Genomic DNA, 25,939 nt, shown 5'->3' on the forward strand with positions numbered 1-25,939 from the left:
CTCCCCATTCTGCCCTTGCTAGCGAGGGAGGTGGTGGAAGCGCAGTGTTTCGTCTGTGGTGTTTGGCTAGACCAGAGCAGTTAGTTTTTGTCTTACTAGGTCGCCCTCTTTTGTCCTTTGGGTAAAGAGAGCAGGCTTTTCTTGGGGTTTTTTTTTTGTTTGTGTCCATTGGTGTTCTTGGATTGCCAATGTCTCTGGCCACCAGTCTGGGATGGGTGAGGCTGAAACAAAACTCAGGGCACTCACCACCACGGCGCTCTGCATTTTGGGGTCGCCAGCCAGCCTTCCTCCTCCTTCCCACTCAGAGCCTTCTTATGCTTGTCTTTCATATGACCAGAGTTTTTAGCTGTATTTAGTGGGGGATTAGGGAAAAGCATATCTATTCCATCTTTCTGGAAGTGAAAGTCTATTTTACTTTTGATATCTATTTTTATCAACTTTTACAATTGTTAGGAAAAATAGATGAAATGTTTTTTGCATATATGGTCAGTTAACAATGGCTGTGTTCACCAAAACAAGAACTTTTAGCAGAAATGAATTTTAGGTAAAATATAATCCCACGTGATTCTTTTTACTTGAAGTGCAAACTGAAGAATTTTAACCCTGTGTAAATTTAAATTCCTATGTTTATTGCAGAATCTTTTAGCTGAGAAAGTAGAACAGCTGATGGAATGGAGCTCCAGGCGCTCAATCTTCCGAATGAATGGTGACAAATTCCGAAAATTTATAAAGACACCACCTCGAAACTATTCTATGATTGTTATGTTCACTGCTCTTCAACCTCAGCGGCAGTGTTCTGTGTGCAGGTAATGTATGTATTTAAAAAATTAAAAACTATTATTGTATGATTATATGTTTGTTAGAGTTAAGATAAAAGTATATAATAGAATTAAACATTTGTTCAATATTGTAGTCAACTATAAGTGCATTTAAATGTAAGCTCAAAGTCGTTTTCTAGGAAATGACTTTGATAGGCTAATATTTTTATATTATATAAAATATTTACTTAACCAATCCACATGTAATCATAAAACAGATTTTTTTATCTTTATGTCCTGTATAAAGGTACATATGTTATAGAATTTGGTTCAAATATTGCCTTGTAGGTCACCTACATATATCTTAGGGGCAATGAAGTAGCCCCCTTAAACATACTCTGATTAAAGTTTGAGATAATTGTAGTTTCACACGCAATTCTAGGAAATAATACAGAGAAATCCTATATACCTTTTACTCAGTGACACCCCCCAATGCTAACATCTTGTAAAACTGTAGCACAGTTTCACAAACAGGATATTGGTATTTTAATACAGAACAGTTCCATCACAGTAAGAATCCCTCCTGTTGCCCTTTATAGCCACGCCCACCCCATCTCCCCACCTCCTGAATTTATTCTCTATTTCTGTAATTTCATCATTTAGAGACTGTTATGTAAGTGGAATCATATAGTATATGACCTTTTGGCTTTGGCTTTTTTTACTTATCATAACTCCTTCAAAATCCATCCAAGTTGTTGTATTTGTCAGTACTTCATTCTTTTTATTACTGAGTAATATCCTATGGTATGGATGTACTGCAGTTTGTTTAACCACCCATCTGTTAAAAGACACCTGGATTGTTTCCAGTTTTTGGCTATTACAAATACAGCTGTTATGAACATTCTTGTACAGGCTTTGTGTGAACTTAAGTTTTCATTTCTCTGAGATAAATGGCCAGAGTCTGATGGCTGAATTGCAATGGTAGTTGCATGTTTAGCTTTATCAGAAACTGCTAAAATGTTTTCCAGTGTGGCTGCATCATTTTACAGTCCCACCAGTGGTGTGTGAAGGACCTAGTTTTTCCATATCCTCACCAGCAGTGTTGTCATTGTTTTATTTTAGCCATTCCACGGGTATATAGTTTTAATTGCAGTTTTATTTTGCATTTCCCTTGTGTAATGGTGTTGAACATCTTTTTGTTTGCTTTTTGGTCATCTGTGACCATTCACCTCTTTAGTGAAATATCTTTCATATCTTTTGCCTATTTCTTTTTTTTTTTTTTTTTTGCGGTACGCAGGCCTCTCACTGTTGTGGCCCCTCCCGTTGCGGAGCACAGGCTCCGGACGCGCAGGCCCAGCGGCCATGGCTCACGGGCCCAGCCGCTCCACGGCATGTGGGATACTCCTGGACCGGGGCACGAACCCACGTCCCCCATATCGGCAGGCAGACTCTCAACCACTGCGCCACCAGGGAAGCCCTTTTGCCTATTTCTAATTGAATTTTTTTTTACTGAATTTTGAGAGTTCTTTATATATTGTAGATACTAGTCCTTTGTCAGATATGTGGTTTTTAAATATTTTCTCCTAGTCTATGGTTTGTGTTTTTATTCTTATAACAAGGTCTTTTGCAGATTTTAATTTAGTGAGTCCAATTTATCAGTTTCCCCTTTTACAGATCTTACTTTTGTTGTCAAATTGAACTCTTTGCCTAGCCCTAGATCACAAAGTTCTATTTTTTTCTCTTCTGTGTGTTTTTTTTTTTTTTTTCGGTATGTGGGCCCCTCACTGTTGTGGCCTCTCCCGTTGAGGAGCACAGGCTCCGGACGCACAGGCTCAGCGGCCATGGCTCATGGTCCCAACCGCTCTGCAGCATGTGGGATCTTCCCGGACCGGGGCATGAACCCGTGTCCCCTGCATCGGCAGGCGGACTCTCAACCACTGAGCCACCAGGGAAGCCCTTCTCTTCTATGTTTTTCTGAAAGTTTTATAGTTTTATGTTTTACTGTTGATCTGATCTTTGGGAGAAAGGATTCAGTCTTCCATCACTAAGTATGATACTAGGTGTAAGAATTTTGTAGATGTTCTCTATCAGGTTGAGGAACTAGTTTACTGAGAGCTTTTGTCATGAATGGGTGTTGGATTTTGTCAGATTTTGGGGAGTCAATTGATAGGCGTTTTCTTCTTTAGGTTGTTGATATGGTAGATTACATTGATGGATTTTCAGTCACTGAATCAGCTTTGCATTTTGGAATAGATCCCACTTGATTGTATTATATTCTTTTTATGTATTGCTGAATTCTACTTGCTAATATTTTGTTGAAGTATTTTATATCTAAGTTCATATCAGATATTGATCTATATTTTTCATTATTCATACTGTTTTTGTCCAATTTTGGTATCACGCTGATACCTCATAAAATGTATTGGGAAATGTTCCCTCCTTATTTATTTTCTGGAAGTGATTTGTGAAATTACACAGTTTTAGAAATTATGTTAATTCTTCTTTAAATGTTTGATAGAATTCTCCAGTGAAATCTTCTTGACCTGGAGATTTTAAATTACATATTCCATTTCCTCAATTGTTAAGGGCAATTCAGGTTTTCTGTTTCTTCTTGGCTGAATACTTTCTCTTTTCAAGAACAAACACTTGTAGCTCCACATTCAGACTCTTCACATTGTATAATCGTCTATAGAGTTTAGATTTCTAAACCATTTTGAACTTTAGTGGAAACCAAAATTATTAGTAACATGGGCCAATGAAAAAAATAAACCAATTTCTCTCGGACTAGCTTGCAGAAACGTAATTTCAGTATTCTGAAATTTTCATGAAAGGTTTTATCACAATCTAATAATGAGTATATGTTGGGACATAGCTCAAAGTGGGTAGAAAAGATAAAAAGCAAAATATTTTGAAAAACACCATTTCAGATGATTATGAGTTCCCCTCCTATCAATTTGAGGACCAGTACTTAAGTGGACATTAACATTTGTCTGAATTAGGTTAGCATTAAGGACAGGGTATGTTTGTGTTTATCTAAGGGGTGCTGAAAAGCCCTCCTGAGGCAAAAATACCATGTTAGTTGGCATTTGGTGTAACAGTTCAGATTCCACAAAAATATAAATTGTCCTCTGGCATCCTACAATACCTTATATATTTTAGGGACATCATTTCTTTGCTTCTAAAAGTTGAATATATTGATTTCCTGTATTCACCACTGTTATGAAGAAATCTATTTAATTGATTATTATATTTTTTGCAACTGTAACCTAGAAAGACTTTATTATCCAAGTATTTATTTTACAGTTACATATAATTGTATATGTTTTGATAACATAAACCACAGCATACTGTTAAATGGTATATCCTTTAAGTAATAGTTTACTTAATGCATTATGTTGTTAAATGGTTAAATATGGACCCTCAATTTTTTAATGATGCTTAGCTCAAAATAACCTTTATTTACTTGTTTATTACAGCCTCTTTTGTAATAAACTTTTAAATTTTAGAGTAGTTTTAGATTTACAAGAGAAAAAGATTGAAGTTATTAGAAAAAGTTAATTCATGGATCAAGATGATGGTGAAGTTGTTAGAGGAGAAAGGAAGGGCCCATGAAGGTTTAGAGGCAAATAAAAAGTGTAGAGCAGATATGTGCTTCCCGTACCTAGACATTCTGGTTTAATTGGTTTTCTTTGGGGGGGTCAACACATTGACATTTTTAAAAACATGCTCTAGGTAATTCTAGTGTGCAGCCAGTATAGAGACAGGGAAGCTAAGAAGCAGGTTCATGATTCACAGCTTTTTAAAATTTAATTTCCTTGAGGAACAATGGGCATGGATGAAGCCTTATTAGTTAATTGGATGGATGACCATATAGCATTGACAAGGATCCTTTATGAAACTAGAATACTCAGATTTTTAGTGAAGAATCTCTAGAATGAAATGATTTCTTCCCCAATACTCAGCAATTTAAGAGCAAGAACACCCTCCATGGGATTAACCTGTTTGCTTTATTCTACGAAGTGGATTAATCAGCACATATTCTGAGAATGCTAGCGAGAGTATATCTGAAATATATAACTGTGGGTTAAAAGTTGGTTAGGGGGTCAAAGAAGCCAGGGGACAGCTGATAAACTAGGGATGATACAATTAAGCTAGATTTTCACAAGAGTGAAGGAGAGGTTTTGTGTGAAAGGAGGACGGGGTTGAAAATTAGGAAGTTGTAAAGGGTTGATTAAATAAATGAGTAAATTGCTGAAGTATAATGTAGACGATTGTGGATATAATAGAGAAGCTTTAGGAATGATAAGGCTGGGGTCACATCTAGATTATAAACATGTATGTCAAAATAACTCAGGATTTTAATGGAACTGGAGAGGAAAAATATTAAGTGAGCTGAAAGAGGGATGTCTTGGGATTTATTGCATGAGGTTGATAGATTTACATTATAGAGTAATATAAATTTAAAGGGAGGATCTGTTAAATAATTGTGGCCGAAAAGTGGTCTGAGATCTACTGTCATTGAGCCAAGGAGAGTACCGAATGTGACCGTTATGAGCAGAGTGAATGAAAGAGATCTCAAGGGGACAACCAAGATGGAAAGGTAAAGAGGAGTTTCAAGAAAAAATTTCAAGAAAAAGTATTCAAATTATATTCTGTATTATAAATTAAGTGCCTCAAAGGGAGCTGTAGATTCATTGAGAAAGGCACTCTATCATCAGCAGTCATTTTTGTTTACAAACTTGAATTCTCCTGGGTCCTTCTGTGTCAGTGTAATTTGGGACCATTTCTATAATACTGCTATAATTTTTTTATAATTCTGTAGAGTCACTGAAATGTTCATAGCTATAAGTTTAAAAGATTAGTGTTTTCCTTTGTGAGACTTTTTCTGCTTTTTTCTTTTCTTTAAGAAAAAGTGAAACTTTCTTCTAGAGCTGACACACTTAAAGATTCTCCAGTTGCTTTTCTTTGCTGAATGGCTGATGAATGAGCTATTGGCTTCCTTGTAAGCCCTCTTAGCAAATCATTCTGCTCTTCTTTCACAAAGTCAGTTTATTCACAAATCTCAGAATTCAATTCTCACCTTCCTCAGTGCACACATCAAACTCCTTGGCCAAAAAAAGTTGTTAAATTAAGACTACTCAATACAGTTCGCACCTCCCCTAAGTGTTAACTCCAAACTTCCTTTATCTAATTGTACTATAAGGAATATTCCCCATAATTGCTAAATCTTTTAGATGTATTCTACCACAAACTTACTCATCTCTTCCAGAATTCGCTAAAAATTCTAAGAACAAAATAACCTCTTCCAAGGTTATTACTATCATTCAATAGATGTAAGAAAAAAACATCCAGATGAAGGAAAATCAAAAAGGACATGTAGAATCAAGCAGGGTGCACATACAATCAAAGGTTGGTAATGTATTGGAAGTTAATACATTGTTGGACTTCAAATAAATGAAAAAATGATTAGTAATTACAGAGGTATTTTAAAGAGGAGGGAGAATACATTATTACATTGATACATTAGATATTCACCGGCTAACATCTTTTCTTCTCTAACTAAATAAGACGATTGTTTATGATGTGTAGACTATTCGGGCAGTCCTGTGTTAGGTCATGTATATATATGATATCTCATGTCATTCTCACTACACTAGAAGGTGGGGCTGAAAAAAGTCCATGGTTTAGATGACAGCATCAAAGCTGAGAGGTCATATCATTCACCCAAAGTCACAGCGCTAATACCTGTCAGGGTGGGGACTTGTGCCTGCAGAGCTAGTAAGGTCAGTGCTTTCCCTGAAGTGTACGTACTCATTATTGCTGCTACCCTGTGAACTGTAATTCGCATTTTGCATTCCCAACTACGATTATTAATCTTTTAGTGCAGGGATCCATCAGCCAGCATTCCTTAAACTCATTAGATCATGAAAAGCTTTCATTCAGATTGGTATTTCATAGCAAGGGCTGCTGAGTTGGAGATAGCTGGCCAAGACCATGTGGAAGAGCTCGTCAGCCTTTTGTTTCATGACAGTGAAGTCATATCTCTTAGGAGATTCAATTCTAAAGTGAGCTCATAATGTGAGAATCGTTTATAGATAAAATTACCCTGTCCATCTCTTGATGCACTGGTAAGTGCTTTCTAAATGGTTTTGGGATTACAACCCTTCTCATTTCCTTTAGTCCTTGGATAATATTTCTCTATGGCCTTAATTCTTAAGTTTTTCTAATATGTCTGGCTACCTGGACAAAGTATTTCACTTCTTTGTCAAAGACTGGCAAACTCTCATGCCATCCCCACATTCTTTGCCTGGCTTGGCTAATACGTGAGGACTGTTTCAGACTTGACTGAATCCATGACCAGTTTAATATAAATGATGTTTTAAGGTTATTGCTGAACGCTGTCTAGTTTAATTACTTTTTTAGGTCGAAGGGATGTGATTTAAGTTCACTGTATTAAATTTCCTCCTAGGTGTGTCTTCCTCAGATTGGATAATCCCAACTCTTTTACAATGAATAAATGGATGTTTTCAGTGAACTCTGATTATCTATGTGACACTGTAGCATTCTCTGAGCTCTATTTTCTATAGTATTTGTATATAAAGTCCAGGTTTAGTCACCCATCTTATAATTTCAAACCTACAGAAAATTGAAATAGTAGTACAAAGACACCAGTCTACACTTTACCAAGATTTCACTAATTATAACATGTTGCCACATTTGATTTTGCTCATTGCCTTAAAGAAAGACACATAAGAGTTGTGAGTTTACATTTTATTCAGGGTCTTACTGGGGACTGTATATAGCCTGGGAGACAGCCACTCAGTCCTGAGGAAACTGCTCTGAAGAGGTAGGGGAGGGGCCAGTTTATAAATTTTTTTGGTTTGGAAATAACATGCAGTCTTGTTAAAAGCAATGACACACATCTTGGTAAAATATCACTGATAATTCCAAAGAACAGGTGTATGTTAATGATTTAGTGCTTTGCTATGTCTGGGAAGATGCAAGAATCTCGGGTCATTGAAATTCTTCCTGAGATATGTGTCTAACTATCTAAGGGCCTGTTTATCCAAAGCACAGAGCGCCTCACCTGTTTTTCATCCTGAACTCCTCTTGGTACACTGTCTGTGGGCGACCGCAATGGTTGCGACTTAACCCCTGTGGAAGTGGGTGATGAGAGATGCTCTTTGTTCTTCTTTGTTCACATTCTTTTAAGTATAAGTAAAAAATGAGTCACATACCAGCAAATGTACTTTTAACTTGTAGACATCATGAAATATCACTGCTAAATACTTCAGTTTGCATATTTTAATAAGACATCCTTACCTAATCAGAATACCATTATTACTTTTAAGTGAAATGGCATTAATTCAATGACATAATCTGCTTTTTTTAAAAGTACTATAGCAGTTATTTGCATCCTATCAGGAGGCACATAATGTTAGTTCTTTCAAATACCAGTGATGAGATCGATCACTTGATCAAGGCAGTGATCACATCTTTCTGTTGTACAAGTATATCTTTCCCTTGTAGTAAGTGTTTGGGGAAGGTGAATGGGTTAAGAGGGGGGACACTTTGAGATAATGCGACTGTCCTGTTTCTTGGCACTTTTTTACCCAGTGATTGTAACATCCATTGATCATCTCTGCCTGAATTTGATATTACATTGATGGTTGTGAAGGGGTGATTTTTAAACATTCTGTCGTTGCTTTAACATTAATTAGTTGGTATTCTTCTATAAATGAGAGCTTTTCTTTCCTCTATTTGCCCTTCTGAGTATCTCAATGCAAAGATTCTTTTTTTAAATTTACTAATCTGTTGCTGTGATTATTCTTCTTCAGTGTTCAAGTTGCCCTAAATTTGATCGGTGGAAACCAACTCCTGTGTCATTCACATGCCTCTGTTAGTCTTTGCTTTCTGGCTCAACAAAATATTCTAAGCCTACTTTATATACTTTCCCTGTCATGGAAGTGCAGGAAGCATTTTTTTTTACATCTTTATTGGGGTATAATTGCTTTACAATGGTGTGTTAGTTTCTCCTTTATAACAAAGTGAATCAGTTATACATATACATATGTTCCCATATCTCTTCCCTCTTTCAAGGAGTCCTTCATCTTTTTGGTAGGAAATGATATTTAGAAAGCAAGAACTGGGCAAGTTATACTGTTTGCTGCTGGGATAGTATCATTGCTTGCAGCCTTTTTTAGTAGATAGAGCTAGGATGTGTGTATGTGTATACCTACACACATATACATACATACATACATACATACATATATAAATTATGACTTTAACTGGATATCTCCTATTCCAGGCTAACACTGTAGGGTTTTTCCTCTATTTTCCCTATTCCATAGTTTTATCTCCTTTCTCCAAAATGAAAACCTGGATCCCAGCAGTATTGGTATATTTGCTCTCCCTTTCAGTGCATATAAAATAGTTTTAGAATTACAACACCAGTATGATCTCTGAAAACAAATCATGAACTAGACGTCCTAATTTCTGCACAGTCCCTTTCTTCTTTTAGCCATGTGTCAGTTTTCTTAGCATACAACCTGTTAAGCTTTTTTGTATGTTAGTATTACCATTTTTCTTAAGAGAACAAAAATTCTGCTGACTCATAAACTGAGTTGCTACTATGCATGTTATATACAGTTTAATATCTGTTGCGTTCATATACATTTTTGCTGTAATATATGTGTTGGAATTGCATGTTCACGTTAGAATTGTTTTCCAAAGAAAAAAATAGATGCTCAGAAAACATAGGCGTAATGGACACAATATCTGGCAAGCAGTGAATTATACAGAGCCAGTTACAAAGTGGTAGTTAACTGTGGATTCTTCAGCTCTTCAGAGACATTGGGTCTATGTAATATATTTCAGTATATTCAGTAGGGTCCTGAATACTTATAGCACAACCAGAGAGAAATCACTGTTGAAATCCTTGTGCAGGGTGTTGCTTACCAGTTTTTTCTCTTCAGGGTATCAGAACCGTAAGTAATGGATGGTTCCACTCACACCAGATCTCTCTATATATATCACTATCTATAGAGATTGAATAATTTGAGGTTTTATGAAGATACACTTTGGAATATCCATGCAATATATAGTTATATCTATATATAATTTATCATAAAAATATAAATAAAAGGCATACATAGAGATTTTAATATAAATCTTATAGGAAGTTTGATTAACATTAAAAAGAGAAACAGTTTTATGCCCTTCAAGGGCATAAAAGATAAAAGCTACATTCATCATGGGAGCTATATTAAATATATACAACTATGGATGAGTTAATAATCTTTTTTAGTTTTACATAACCGTTTAGAAAGGATTATAAACTGCTATAGCATTTGGATTGATTTTTTTTCTTGTTTCCATAATAAAAAATTGAGAAGATTTAATAGAAGAGTTTTACCAGAACTGTGCCCTGCAGTTACTGCTTAAGCCTTCCTGGATGCTTTGCTGCAACTTGACTGCCCTCTTCAGGCTGCATGTTAATAGATTAGAAAAATTTACAGTGTTCCTTCCATTCATAAAGTTACATCTCTAATGTTCCTATGAACTATTAAAACAGAAAGTACTTTTTTAGCTAACAGTGTTGGAAATGTGCTTATTTAAGTGCTAGGAGCATTTGTGGTTTTCAACTTTCAATTTCAGATGGCAGTGAAGTTTGAAGGGTTCTAGTAAGCATTAGTGACACCTTTGCTCATTAGTCTAAGCTGACACAAACATATGCAAGAAGCCAGTCACTTTCTTTGTCATTAGTTAGGCTTCTTCTATCCCCTGTTAAGCATGAAGAAGTTGGAATATGGAGAGATAAGAGATAATGGAGTTAAGTTTAGAGAACAGGGTTTATGTTATTGGGGCATATTCCTTCTAACAAGTCTTTTTTACCCTAAATAGATATCATCAACATTGAACTATGTTTTTCTCAGGCTTATTGAATTATTTCTAGTGACAAACAGATCTGGTCTCTAGTCCTATTGCTACTAAATTACCTTGTCAGTAGTAAATTTTCTCTGAGTATTGTATTTGTGTTGAAAAAGTGTAATTTGCTTAGCTCCCCTGGAATTCTTTATGCCAACAGATAGATTCCTAAGTAGAAGCACGATGTGTCAAAAATTTTGCTCATTGCTTTGGTGCTCTAGATTCTAAAGGAGAAGATGTAAGAAATAGGTCATATCTTCATTTATATAGTATTTTAATAGCGGCATATATTTTCCCAACTAGACCAGTATAGTAACATTCTGAGTGGTTTACGAACATTTATTTTCTCCTCCTTTAATACATTATGCACACTGTTGCCAGATACAGCTTTCTTAATTAGTATTTTGCATAATCTACTTCTTCCAAAACACTTGTAGTAGTTGTTCACTTTTTACAGAATAAAGTCAAGATCTTATTTATCTTTCTCCTGGAAGAGAGCGTCCAGTCTATTCTTTCCTTATTTTCTAACATGAAACTTAGTTCTGTTATTTGACTACATAAAATACATTTCAGACTGGGTAATCTTTGCTAATACTGCTTCTGTTGCCTTCATATTCTCTTCCGATCCTTCCTTGATTATTATAATTTTAGTCCTCCCATTCTTTTCTGAATATTTTCCCATTCACACTTTGTCCAGCTGCTCCAATCCACTGTGATCCCATTCTCTTCTATATGCTGTATAGCATCTACAATCTGCATTCTTTTTTCAATGTATGTATCTTACTTGTGTGTTAGTGTGTGTCTATTCTGTTCTCTGCCAAGCTTCTTAAAGGCGGACACTGTGAGGTATACTTTTTTATTATTGTAGCATATATTAAAACGCTGAATAAACATCACTGATGATTAAGATCTAGATTTTATATTTCATATGAAATTAATTTAGGAACATGACATTAGGAGATGATTTAGTCATTATTCAAATCAAGACCACTATTCCTTTGACAAATAACATATATTTGTGATGGTACAAAGATTTAAGGTGTTTCTTTTTTTCTTCCTAAGACCACCAATACCGTGAAGCAAATTGGCCTTAAAAGAGACATTAACCTGTGACATAAATCTGACTAAGTGGGCTTTTAGTCAGACTGTCCAGAATTCAAAATCTCTAATTTAGTATTATTTAGTTTTAGGGTATATGTAATATATTGACTCTTTAGGAAAGTATATTATTCATCATCAAACCTTTATTAAATGCCTATTCTGGACTAAGGCCTAGCCAACGAACAATTACTGCATAAACATAGTATGCATAAGCAGAACAGTATATGCATAAAATAAACAGCGCTGCACAGCAGCTGAGAATTTCCACTTCTGACAGCTGCCCGAAGTATTACAGAGAATTGAAGTGGCTTCTGTAGGAGGGGCATTTTTGAGCAAGCTTTTGAAAGAAGGGAGGACATTTTAAGCAGAGGATTTAATGATTTAAAGCTTAAAGAATGAACACAGGGTGTCACAAAACGGAGAGACCCTTTGAGCATGCGGTATGTTCCTGTGGGTACAGACTGTAGATGTAAATTGTGGCCAGGGGATAGGGGCTCTTCTCTTCTGCCCATGGTCTTCGTTATATAGGCAGTGGGGAACTCTTTAGGACTTTGGAACAGAGGTGAGAACCCACAGCTGGTTATTGGGAAATTAAACTGAGGAAGTGGATGGTGTAGAAAACAGAGTTTGAAGGCAAAATGAATTCATCCTCTTTGACCCCTCAATACCACTTACCACATTTTCTTGTTTTATTTCCTTCAGGGTATTTCCAACTATCTGACATTTTGTGTATACTTGTGTGAGGCATCTTTTTCTCACTAGAGTGTATTCTCCTTGAAGTCAGGGCCCTTGAACTTACTATTCAGTCCTTCATTACCTGACACATTGTTGGCACTAATATATATTTGTGGAGTGAATTAATGAGTGAATGAATGTATTCTTAGTAGATTCTAATAGGTTTGGGGTAGGTTATAACATTATAAGGGAAAAAAGTTCAAGATTATCCCAGTCTTATGTCATTCCATAAGATACTATACACGGATGTTGAATACTAAAATTTGATAGTATTTTTCCTGTGTATTTTTCAAAATGAAGCATTTTCATTTCTCAGAGCATCATTATCATAAGAATGCCAGTTTTTGCAGATGTGCCATTTCCCTCAGTTTCATTTTAAAAGTTAAAATGTGCTTTTGTGTAAGATGTTCGTGTAAAAATAAACTGCTTTCTTAATTGTTATGCTATCGTTTTAACGATTTTTTTAAGGACGCACTGGTCCCTTAAGGTTCATTAGTACAGAGATGTTCAGATCTACTTAATCGTCAGTGCCAATTCATGGTGTGACATTACTATACATTTTTCTTTGAAAATTAATGATGAATAACTACCTGTAATATTATATTCCATAAGACAAAAATCAAATCAGATTTTATGGCTCATATTGGTCCTAACTCTGCTTTTATTTAGGGTTGGAAGAGGAGCCATGAGGCACTGTTTTAAATAGATGAGGGAGGGTGTGAGCTATGTAATCCGCATGTATCCCTCCAGGAGACAGAGAGCATGTTCCCATTTATATCACAGCTTCATTTCTCCAGCACCTTGAAGTCTTTCCCTTCCCAGCCCTCGTGCTTGCTGTTCCTGCTCCCCGAAATGTCCATTCTCTAGCTCTTTTCAGCGATGGCTTTCTCTCATCCTTGAGATTTGGGCATTAGTGTCGCTTCATCTGAGAAGCCTTTTATGACCGTGTCATCTGAGTAGATCCTCCATTGTTTTCTGTAATACAATTCCATGTAATTTTTTTTCCTCAGTGTATATCTTACCTTTTAATGATTTTCATTTGTTTATTTGGTTGTTTATTATATGTCTCCTTACTAAAACGTCAACTCCATGAAAGCAGAGACCTTGGAGATTAGCTCACCTCTTCTGTTAGGTGCTCAGGTTAAATCTAATTTAACCACCAAAGTTTTAAAAGTTTGTAATTATTTCATTGAACAGATTCAGAATGTATACAATAGAGTTTTCTGCCTGGTGAGCACAGTGCAGTCTCAGGCTGATCTGTACAGTGTCGGTTTTTGTACTGTGCTCTCTTAAAATGTGCCCTTAAGGTCTTTATGCTAAGTGACCTCAGATTATAGCCTTGTTCATATTTAGCCCACTTAAATATATTTTAATCATAGCACTGTTAGGTGCTCCTTGTTAATAAAAAAGGGCCTAGAATGTCCCTAGCCCTTGCACTCACTTATTTGCAGACTTAGCCACAGGCAATCACCGTTATTCCTTTGTGTTGTTTTCTTCTGGTGTTTTTTTCATACCTCTAAATGTTAGTCTTATATATTTCATGCGGTAGACCTGATCTTTACATTTCTGGCTCTAATAGGTGAGGATTTAACTCATCTCACCCCTTATCATTTTTATAGTTTTCTTTTATTATTGTAAACAGTAAATAGCGTTCTTCTATTTCTTGTTCATAAGTGTAAGTGATATCTCTTGATTCCCTAAGCCGAAGATTAGCAGGTACACCTTCTTCCTCCCTTTTACCTACCAAATCCTGTTCCCTGTACTTCTGTATTGTCATAGTTGATAGCTCTTACATTCTGTACTGTAACCATCATTACATCTGTGCTCTGTCTGTAGGTCGACTTATTGTTTCCACAGAAATAGCATCAATTGCAAAGTAGTAGGTTTTTATTATGGTTCCTTTTCCACAGTGCTGTTGTTTATGACCCCCTCCCTGATGCAAAAGAAAATGTTCAAAATGACTACCTTTTCCCATCACCTAGCAATCAAGATTATGATACATTTTAATTTTCTTCTTCTTTGGACCTTGCCTTTTAGATTCATTTTGTTGTTGTTTTTCCTGTCGCAGGACCACATGTGCCTTAACGATGATCTGGACATCGTGCCACTCATCCTAATTGTAATGGTTGCTTAGAATCGGTTCTCTTCATCTTGAAGTCCAAGTAAATTCCTGTCCTGATTTGTATTTCATAGCTTCGTAGTTGGATCACAGCTTTCTTACACATCTTCCACCTTTCCTACTGCATCATATTTCTAGTTGCCCCTTTACCTTCCTTACAGTTCTTCTATCACACTCTCATTTTTACCATTTCTATCAATTATAGCCTAAGGTAATTTCATATGACTTACATTTCTTCAACCATGTTTATTTCAAACTTAATCGTTTGGCTTGATATACAATTCTAGATTGAAAATAATATGCCCTCAAAACTCTGAAGGCGTTATTCTGTTATCTGCCAGTGTCTACTGCTGCTAATAACCAGTGCAATCCCCGTCTCATTGTTTGCCTTTGTTAAGTACTTTTTTTTTTCTAAAAGTTTTTAGGATCTTCTTTTTATCCAGAGTGTTCTAAAATATCATAATATGTTGGTCTTTTCTTATTCCTCTTATTCAGAACCTGGGAAGTAATTTTAATTTGAATACCTAGTCTCCTTTAATTGTATTATGTTTCCAGAAAATTTCCTTAGTCTCTTCTCTTTCTGGGGCTCCTATTTGAAGGTTGGGCTTATTGGACTATATGCCTAGGTACCTTTCTCCTTCCTCCCACCAATATTGTCCACCTGTGTCCTTTTCTTTGAATTTTATTTAACTCTATCTACTAATATTGGTGTTTAATTTGAGAAATCGTATTTTCTATTTACAAGTGCTTGCTCTTTTACTTTCTTTGCTCTTTTTTTTTTTTAATATGGCATTGTTATTTTTTTGTGAATACTGTTGGGAAAAGCAACAGTATGATCATCCTGCCATGGGCTCTGATGATCCTGCATGTTCTTTTTTTTTTTTTTTTTTTGCGGTACGCGGGCCTTTCACTGCTGTGGCCTCTCCCGTTGCGGAGCACAGGCCCCGGACGTGCAGGCTCAGCGGCCATGGCTTACGGGCCCAGCTGCTCTGCGGCATGTGGGATCCTCCCAGACCAGGGCACGAACCTGTGTCCCCTGCATCGGCAGGCGGACTCTCAACCACTGCGCCACCAGGGAAGCCCAGGATGGGCTTTTTTGCCCACACACTTTCTATTAGAACTCCTCCACTCTGCCCTCCTCTGCGTAATAGCAAACACAGCAATAAGTAAAGGAATCAGTGTGGCTGTGATGCAGTAACCCTTTATTCACGAATGATAAAGTTTGAATTCTGTATAATTTTTACATGTCGTGGAATATTCTTTTTATTTTTTTACCTCCGTTTAAACTATAAAATCTACTCTTAGCTTGCAGTCCGTACTAAAACAGGCCAACTCTTGCCCCAGAATTCCCTGTTTTATTAATAGCTTTGTTAATGTTTCAATACTGATAATGTTTCTACTCTGTCCCATTATCCTTATCAGGCAAGCTAACGAAGAATATCAAATACTGGCTAACTCCTGGCGCTATTCCTCTGCTTTTTGTAACAAACTCTTCTTCAGTATGGTGGACTACGATGAGGGAACAGATGTTTTTCAGCAGGTAAAAGAGTTTTTTTTAATAACATTTAATAGAGTTCGTTATGATTGCTGCATCTTTGCCAGATAAAAATACAATTCAGTGCATACAATGAGTAGTTATTAATTATGTGATATGATTACAATAATTACAGTCAATGTTACCTTTATCAGTACATAGTTTTTGCCATTAGTGAATAAACACATTTTGACTTTTCCGTTATAGAGGAAGTATGTTTTTTCAGCATACAGTGGCAGTTTACATGCCACTGATATATTGTGTGTGGTTTGGGTGGTATTTTGCATAAATTTGTATTTTGCAAATATGTATTTTGCATAAATTTGTGAAATTTTATATGAGATTCAGTGTAAGTTTTACTTAACCTTTATGCTGTTTGGGGGGGATATAAGGCCTTTAAGGGGGTAATAAAGGTTAAATGAGGTCATAAGGGTGGGACCCTAACCCAATGGCACGCACGTCCTGCTTCCTATAAGGATACCAGTCTTATTGGAACTTGTCGTGATTACATCATCATCGCTAACATTGAGTACTTATAAGTCCAAGGACTCTTCTAAGTACTTCATGTGTTTTCTTTCATTTAGCTTCATAACAATCCAAAGAGAAATATGTTGTTTTTATCTCTATTTCATCGATGAGGAAATTAAGGTATGGAGAGGTTAACATCACTTGTCCAAGGTTACAGAGTTAGTATATGGAGATAATAAAATAAAATGGTGATAGAATTTGAACTCAGCTGTCTGGCTTCTTGATCCCTGCAGAGTTATTAATTTCTTGTATTTATCACTACTTGATCATGCCTTTCAAATGTAAGACTTAGTGCCATACCCAGCATTGATTAGTTTGGGTATCTTGGTCTATTTTATTTTTCTCACATGTGACACTCTGGCACAGTTCTTTACCATGTCATGGAAAAGTATTTAGTTCTGTAAAGACTCAAGCTAATTGTAAATGGTCCATTAGTGAGTGTTTCTGCTTACTTGCTTCCAGATTGATAATTCATTCTTCTTTGACAGTGTCTAGTTGAATAGGATAAATTCTTTCTTTTTGCCTTCAATACCCTTTACCCTTGGGCTTTCCTATTAGTATTCTTCATTTATTTTTTCCTTATAAATTTATTTTACCTTTTGAGCATGTTTCCTTTTGCCCATCTATTCAGGAAGTATTATTGAATTGGTGAGAAAAACATACATAGTTCTTCCCCATAAGGAGCTTATAGACTAGGGAGCTAATAATATAAAAACAAAGGAAAACACATAAACATAAATGTGTAATTTCAAATAACCTTGTAAAGGTAAATTACAGTGCTATAATTAACATCCAAATATTTTTTCATGTAATTTATAGGTCTGTGTAGAATCTCAGGAGACTTGGCCTTAGAGGTCATCAGATGATAGTGCTATATATATAGCATTTGGTATATACATGAATATATATTTTCACTCAGTATATAAATGAATCCTCTCTGCCATCTTAGAAAACAGTCACCCAGGTCCAGTCTGATTGCTAGAGCAGAGGCTTCAAGCCCAAACGTCTACCCTGGCTAGGTGTGGAAGCTGAATGAGGGAAACCAGTTACATGAGTTTAGTTTCATTATGGGATCTTTGTTTATGTACATACTTAGTATATTAAAAACATTAGTTCTTCACTTGAATACTTAAATATGTTCCCTCCTATCTTTATTAGAACAAAATCTTTCTTGGTCTTTTTTTAAAAAATAAATATTTAATGGAAACACTCAAATTTCACTTTTTTCCTAACTGCTGTAAGAAATAAAATCAGTAGAATGCCATGCAGCTGACCGTTGGTTTCACTGGCATGGGTGGGGCTACAGCGGACTGGACGGGACCAGCCGACCCAGTGAGGGAGATGCAGCTCAGCTCTCTCTCTAGTGAAGAAATGCAGGCCAGTGGAGCTAGATCTGTTTTTCAAGTAGAGACACAAATAATGAATTTTTATATGAAATTTCTCTATCTTTAAAATGTTGTCAGCTAATTAGAATTAAAGAAAACCAAACAAAATTGTGGGACAAAGTAATCCTCCCTTTGTGCTAGGTACTGACTATATAAGCTGCCAGTATATAAACATATAGATATACTGTTAGATATAATTGTTGAGTTCTTTTATATGCTTTACACATTTTTTTTAACTTTGGCATAGATATAAGAGTTGAAGTCAAGATTGTTTTTAATTGAAAAATTTCCTCAGGTTAGTTTTGAATCAGCAGAATTCCAAACACAGCACTGCTTTGTTTTTCCAAAACGTAGCCCCTGGCTTAGCAATGAGAGTTTTCATTTTAAAATGCAGAAGTGCATAAAAGTATAGCTGCTAATGATTTTTATGGGGAACTATAATCTACAAAAATAGGGAAGTGTATATTTTGTTTTACTTGGGAACTACTAGAAGATTCTTAATGCGTATGTTTTCTTTCTTGCTAACTACTGAGTCACATTTTGTTGAAGTACTCTCTCTAAACTGATGTTTGAAAGCACTGTCAGCATTGTCACTGTGGTGTCTGGATATGATATTAAGAACAAGTGAAGAAATTTGACAATCTTTGGCTTGTTGGAGACTTGTTTGGAAAGTAAAGTATATGTGATTCCCGTGTGATGGCTGAGGCTGTGTCTGACAGCAGGCCAACAAGTTAATGATGTGTTAGAAGGCACTCTGCACTAGCAGTCAGGACTGTGTTGTACCCTGCTTTATGTAGCCTTGGGAATTTGTACATTTTAATTAAGATTAAAGCTTTGAATTATATCTTTTTAACTCTAAAATTCTAGGATGTGAAGTGTCTTAGCGTGGAGTTTCTGATTGTTCTAATGCAGGGACTTCCTCTCCCTTGAATCTTAGATTTACATATTGGCTGTAGCTGTCTCTTGTGCATCTGTCAGGAAACACATGCACAAAGTGTGGAGGGGGGAGAAATCACAGGGAAGAGAGGAATTGGTGACCGTGTTCTGTTCAATTTAATAAAAATTACTAAATGTCCGTAACATGCAGGCCCACAGCTGGTACTGCTGTATCTTTACCTTGATGACAGCAAGCATGATCTGATGTTTGTTGTTACTTCAATTTGCTTTTTATTCTCATTATTGGGGAATTCTGAACTATATATTGGAAGTCAGGGCCAAAAATCACTTTGCCTTTCATTTGAAACATTTTTCATAATTCTTGAGCAGCAAGAATTTAATCTGTATGTATGTTTTGCAGTTTACTCCTCAATGCAAATTAACCTCATATTTGTTTTTAGATATGATATTGTTTATACTAGAGTAGTGTTTTATTCAGTATACTTTTCAAATGGAGCTTGCCTTTAGAAAATAGTTATGAGATATGACCATTTTGAGACAGTTGAAATAATGGAGGAGTTGAACAAAAGTCTTTAAAGTTTTAACAAAGAAGTCAATATACTTGAAATTAATTACACGATATATTTATATCTTTCATCAAATGCCGGTCCTTTTTCTTTAATAACTGCTTAAGAAGTGAAAACAGTCCATGTACCACCAAATTACAGTGTTCCTATTTTGCACTTTGAATCATTTCATTCTTTAGTTGTAGAATTCTAGAAAATAAAGAAGGAAATGGCCAATGAAATAGATGATGCAGCTGAGAATGTGAATGATGTATGTTAAATGTGAAGGTTCGGCAAGCTTGGCCTAATTCCTAAAAGTTCTTTTCTATTCAACAATATACTAAGATGACTAAAAACAGTAATTAAGCTCTGGAAAGCCACTTGGATTTTCATAATAAATGCTATCTTTCCAAACTTCATGCAGGGAAAAGCCCCATAAAATGTCAGAGGAAGGATATATAAAGATTGGTGGGATATTGTATTTAGTATGTTTTATCTTATGTTTTACAGCTCAACATGAACTCCGCTCCTACATTTATGCATTTTCCTCCAAAAGGCAGACCCAAGAGAGCTGATACTTTTGACCTTCAAAGAATTGGATTTGCAGCTGAGCAACTAGCAAAGTGGATTGCTGACAGAACTGATGTTCATGTATGTTCTTGTTCCCTATCAGTTTTAATAATAGGCTAATTAGTGTGGTTGTAATAAGGCTACAGGATTTGTAATAAGGCTACAGGATTTTTTTTTTTTTTCAATTTCTCTATGGAACATTTCTCCTTGCTTCAAGAAAACTGCGTCTGATAGCTGTAAGTTAAACTTTGAGTTAGGTGAATTTAAATGGTTTTTAAAATAATGGTTCTTAAAATATCAGGGAACCATTAAAGAATACGTAAGTTAGGCACAAAGTAATTTCACAGGCTAAAAAATATACTGACTGTTGCTCAGCGGTCTTAGTAATCAAAGAAATTCTAATTAAAAAGCCAAATGTATAATTTTTATCTATCCTTTGAGCAAATAAAAATGGGATAATACCCACTTTTTCATGAGCCATGTGAGAAAATGCCACTGACATATACTGTGCTTGGGACTATAAATTGGTATAACTATTCTAATGGTATGTGTCATGTCTTTATTTTATGGAATTTAACTTAATAACTCCACTTGTAGGAATTTAACTTAAGGATATAATCAGGAATGATCTAAATTCTTAACCATAGGAAAAAAATTTTTAACGTTCATTCTAATGGAAAAAATCGTAAAGAAATCAAATGTGTAAAAATAAGAGACTAATTAAATGTACCAGAGTCTAGATAGTGGTTTGCAAGAATATCTGATGTAGAAAGAAGCTTAAGGTATAACAAGTGAAAAAGTAGGTTAGAAAAATAGTATTTATAGTATGACTCAGAAAAGCATAAATATGAGTGTAGATGCATAGACAGTTTATTCAGCAAGTAAATGAACAAAAATGATGACAGTTCATGTCTGTGTGGAGCACTTAATGTCACCAGAATGTTCTACAGTGAACAATTATAATAACCAGCTACTTTAAAATTATATTTACCTTAGAAGTAATACAGAAGCATTGATTTTTACCATAAGGTGTAAACACATTTATTCTCAGTTGAGAAAGACGTCTCTCATATTATACTACCATCATTGTAAATAAATAATATAGGTATTAATGATATTTCGGTGGCTAAACTTACTTTCTAACTCATCATTTTTTTGGAAATGTTTTGGCAGATATTCAGCTCTACAATGTATCATTTATTTGGTACAAAATATTAAAAGTAATTTGGAAAAGTACTATTAATTCTTTATAAGAAATACCAAATTTTAATCAGAAATGATTCTAACCTATTATCATACTTACGCATTGTTAGTAGATATGTATATTTTTTACAAATGTGGATCTATTTGTAAATAATTTCAAATTAAAAAGTTCCACAAATGAAAATAGTATAAATAGTTTCAGTGTATACCCTTTATCAGGATTCACAAAGTGTTGACTTTTTACAGCTTTTGCTTTGCCATTCTTATTCTCTTAACCTCTCCCCCACACTGTCTCTCCACACATACTTACACACCCACACACAGTCTTTTTCTGAACCATTAGAAGGTGAATTGCATTTCCTAAGAAATACATGAAGATGGTACGGTTATCACCTTCACAGATTTACATTGGTATAATATTTCTATTTGAGCTATGGTACATATTCTAGCTTTGTTCAGTTGACCTAATACTATCCTTTAATATTTTCCCACCTTCAGTACAAGATCCAGTCTAGAGTTAGGTATTACATTTACTTGTCCTTTAGCCTTGTTTAACCTGGAACATTTCCATAACTTATCTTTGTCTTTTAAAAACTTTGACATCTTGAAGAATATAATCCTCTCCCACTTTTTGAACTGAATGATCCTTATTTGATTTGCCTGATGTTTGCTTTTGACTGGATTCTGCTAATGCATTCTTGACCACAATACCACAGAGGTCATGTTTTGTTCATGAATATAAGTAGGTTTTGCATATATTTAACTGTATTCACCTAAAAGCACCTGAAGAGCAAGTCATGTTACATAGCCATGATGTTTTAAGGCATGTATTTTTTGACTCATAAAGAGCAAAAGGAATGTTATTTCCAGGTATGAAAAGTAAGGTGACACCTTTCTGAATTATCTGTGTTAAAAGACTGGAAGGACTAGAATATGGTTCAGCAAAAAAGATTAATATCTTTCTTTAACTTTAAAAACTTCCATTGTATTCTTGCAGATTCGTGTCTTCAGACCACCCAACTACTCTGGCACCATTGCTTTGGCCTTGTTAGTGTCACTTGTGGGTGGTTTGCTGTATTTAAGAAGGAACAACTTGGAGTTCATCTATAACAAGACTGGTTGGGCCATGGTATCTCTGGTATGTTAACACATTTACCCTATTTCTTTGTGTAATGGTATTAGTTGTATAATATTAACAAAATGAGCCAGATTATTACTATAATGGAAATCAAGTCTGGATGAGAGGAATTAACTTTTTAGGACTTAAGGTGATATAATTTAAGTTCAGTTAGTCTAGACTGTGCTATCTCCCTTCTACGTTTCACTATTAAAATGTAATGTCTTTCCCTGTGTACTTGGCATATTACAAGTGCTAAAGGAATGTATGTTGAATACATTTAGAAATATACTAAGAATTAGTAGTTTGGAGACTCTTACAAGCTGAAGCAGTTGGAAATGTACTCATTCAGTTGTTTTTTTCCAGCAACTCTTTTCTTGTGTCTCTACTATGTTTCTGATGTTTATTAGGTACTGGAGGTATAAAGGTAAGACTAGACCCTACCTGTACGTAATTCATCGTGGGGATACAAGCTAATCAGAAGACAAATACAGTGTAATGTTACACATGCTGTGATGGAGGTAAGCACAAAATATCATAGGAAGGTCATAGGAAGGTCACCTAACCTTGAGTGACAAAGGTCATGACAGGCTTCCTAGAGTGTGTGACATCATTTATGTTTTAGAATGATCACTTTGGTAGCAGTGGGCAATCAATTGAAGGGTATGTCTGGGATCAGGAAACTTGGTTAGGATACTATTAGGAGAATCCAGGTGAACATAATCCTATTTCAGTTTGTACTAAAAGGATTTTTCTTCCCTTTATGATTGTGCTAAATTAAAAAAAAAAATTAGCTAATAAAATGGAAATGTGAACAGTATATAAATAAAATATATTCAGTGATATATCTGATATTTAATAGTTATACTAATTAAAAATATTGGTGTAAAATAATATAAACAGTAGCATAATATCTATATTATGCAAATAGACTTAAATTCTTACTAGAAAATGGAGCTTTCCTAATTATAGTAGGTTAATATTTTTCTCTTTGCTTTTTATATTTTAAAGACATGACTGTTTAAAGCAAAATATAACACTGCATTGAGGGATTGGTGGGTTTGTTGTGTGTGCATGACAATAGCATGTTAAAGGATAAATTGAGCTATGTTGTTGAAAAGTTCCTATATTTTACCTGATGTGGTTCAATATCAACTTTAAATTGACTGGGATGAGTTTAAGATACATATTGTAATCCTCAGAGGAACAATTGAAAACATAATAAAAGAGATTAGCTGGAAAGCTAAGATAGTGATTAAAATGGAGTACTAAAAATATATAATTAACACAGAGGAGTAAAACACAAGAAACCCAGTACAATTTAAAAAATGACAGACGTAAATACCATCATATCAGCCATATCATATCAATATACTTATGTACTTTAAATATAAACAGATTTAGTACCTCGATCAAAGGACAGAAATTGTCAGTTTGGATCAAAATGCATTAGCAGACTATGTGCTGTCACATAGAATATGTAAAGGATTATTGCTACTCAGTTGTAAGACAGAAATCATGGTTTTAAAAAATGACGCTCTGTTTATAGGTAAGATGGCATTATACATATGCCAACCTTTTTCTGCTGGTGATATAACTATAAAACCTGGAGAGAATGCAAGGCTCAAGTATTTGATGTTTTTAAAAAGTAAGTGTCAGCAGGTAGATCAGGTAAGAACATCAGCTTTCAAAATGACCTCTAATTAGAAGATGTTGAGGGTTGATAATTTTTTGTTTACTATTTTGGTTTTTCTTGACTTAAACTCAGTTCAGCTTGAAAGTTTAAAGTGAGCCATGTGGAGCAAAGATATCTAGAAGATATCTCTGGTTCTGGCTCAAGGAGCAGTAAAGGGAATCTATAAAGCTCATCAACAAAATGAAAAGCTTTTGGTGTCATATTCAAAATACTGCTGTGAAGACTAATGTCAAGGAGCTTTTGCCCTATATTTCTTCTAGGAGTTTTACAGTTTCAGGTCTTACATTTAAATCTTTAATCCTTTTTGAGTTGATTTTTGTGAGTGGTATAAGATAGGAAGTAGTTATTCACGTTATTTTGTATGTGAATATCCACTTTTCCCAACACTGTTTATTGAGGGGACTGTCCTTTCCCTGATGTATATTCTTTGCTTTCTTGTCACATATTTCTTGATGGCATATGCATTAGTTATTTGTGAGCTCTCAATTCTATTCCATTGGTTTATGTGATTTTTATGGTGGTACCATACTGTAGCTATGTTATATAGTTTGATTTCAGGAAATGTGGTGCTTCCCACTTTGGTTTTTTTTTCCCTCAGGATTGCTTTGGCTATCTGGGATCATTTTGTGGTTCCATATGAATTTTTGTATTGTTTTTTCTATTTCTGTGAAAAATGCCATTGGAATTTTGATAGTGATTGCATTGAATCTGTAGATGGCTTTGGGTAGTGTGGACATATTAACAATATTAATTCTTCCAATCTAGGTAGTTGGATATCTACAGTTGGACACAAGATACTTCCCATTTGTTTAATTTCTTTCATGAATGTCATGTACAGATCTTTCACCTCCTTAATAAAATGCTTAGGAATGAATTTAACTGTTTTTGATGATGTTGTAAATGGGATTTTTAAATTTCTTTTTTGGATAATTTATTATTAGTGTAGAAATGCAACTGAGTTCTGTATGCTGATTTTGTATTTTGTTTTGTTATTTATATTTGGCTGTGTTGGGTCTTCGTTGCTGCGTGTGGGCTTTCTTTGCTAATCCTTGTTGCGGTGCGTGGGCTTCTCATTGCAGTGGCTTCTCTTTGTTGTGGATCACGGGCTCTAGGCGCGTGGGCTTCAGTAGTCATGGCACGCGGGCGAGCAGTGGCACAGGGGCTTAGTTGCTCCACGGCATGTGGGATCTCCCTGGACCAGGGCTCAAACCCATGTCCCCTGCATTGGCAGGCAGATTCTTAACCACTGTGCCACCAGGGAAGTCCTTGGAAGTCCTTGTATGTTGATTTTGAATCTTGCAACTTTAGTGAAGAAATCAGTGATTAGTTCGAACCCTTTTTCGGTGCAGTCTTTAGGATTTTCTGTGTATAAGATCATATCATCTGCAAACAGAGACAGTTTCACTTCTTTTCTGATTTGAATATCCACTATTTCTTTTTCTTGCCTAATTGCTCTAGATAGTACTTAAGTACTATGTTGAATAAGGTTGATGATAGGCCTTTCTTGTTCCTGATCTTAGAGGTAAAGCGTCCAGCCTATCGCAGTTGAACATGATGTTAGTTGGGAGCTTATTGTATCTGGCTTTTATTATGTTGTTGTACATTCTTTCTATACCCTTATTGAGTTTTTATCATGAAAGGATGTGGAATTTTGTCAAATGCTTTTTCTATATCAACATTAATGATCATATGATTTTTATTCATTTTATTAATTGATATATCTCATTGATTTGCAGATGTTGAATCATCTTTACATCCCAGGGATAAATCCTACTTGTTAATGGTGTATGATTCTTTTAATGTGCTGTTGAATTTGGTTTA

The 25,939-nt window shown here is 35.2% G+C and overlaps 1 protein-coding gene across 7 annotated transcripts in view; it reads left to right on the top strand.

Moving 5' to 3' along the window:
* TUSC3 (tumor suppressor candidate 3) overlaps positions 1-25,939 on the top strand; it is a 183,237-nt gene that overhangs the window by 61,794 nt on the left and 95,504 nt on the right. For all 7 annotated transcript variants that reach the window (XR_014292371.1, XR_014292372.1, XM_082608600.1 and 4 more), the window contains exons 2-5: positions 637-806; positions 16,066-16,183; positions 20,043-20,183; positions 22,303-22,443. Coding sequence is in view for 5 of the 7 variants with exons in the window: in XM_082608600.1 (XP_082464726.1) it covers positions 637-806; positions 16,066-16,183; positions 20,043-20,183; positions 22,303-22,443 (570 nt within the window). In the remaining 2 variants the exon portion in view is untranslated. The remainder of the gene's footprint in view (positions 1-636; positions 807-16,065; positions 16,184-20,042; positions 20,184-22,302; positions 22,444-25,939) is intronic.

This window comes from Mesoplodon mirus (genome assembly GCF_964341445.2).
Source record: "Mesoplodon mirus genome assembly, chromosome: 20".
Classification (NCBI taxonomy): Eukaryota; Metazoa; Chordata; class Mammalia; order Artiodactyla; family Ziphiidae; genus Mesoplodon; species Mesoplodon mirus.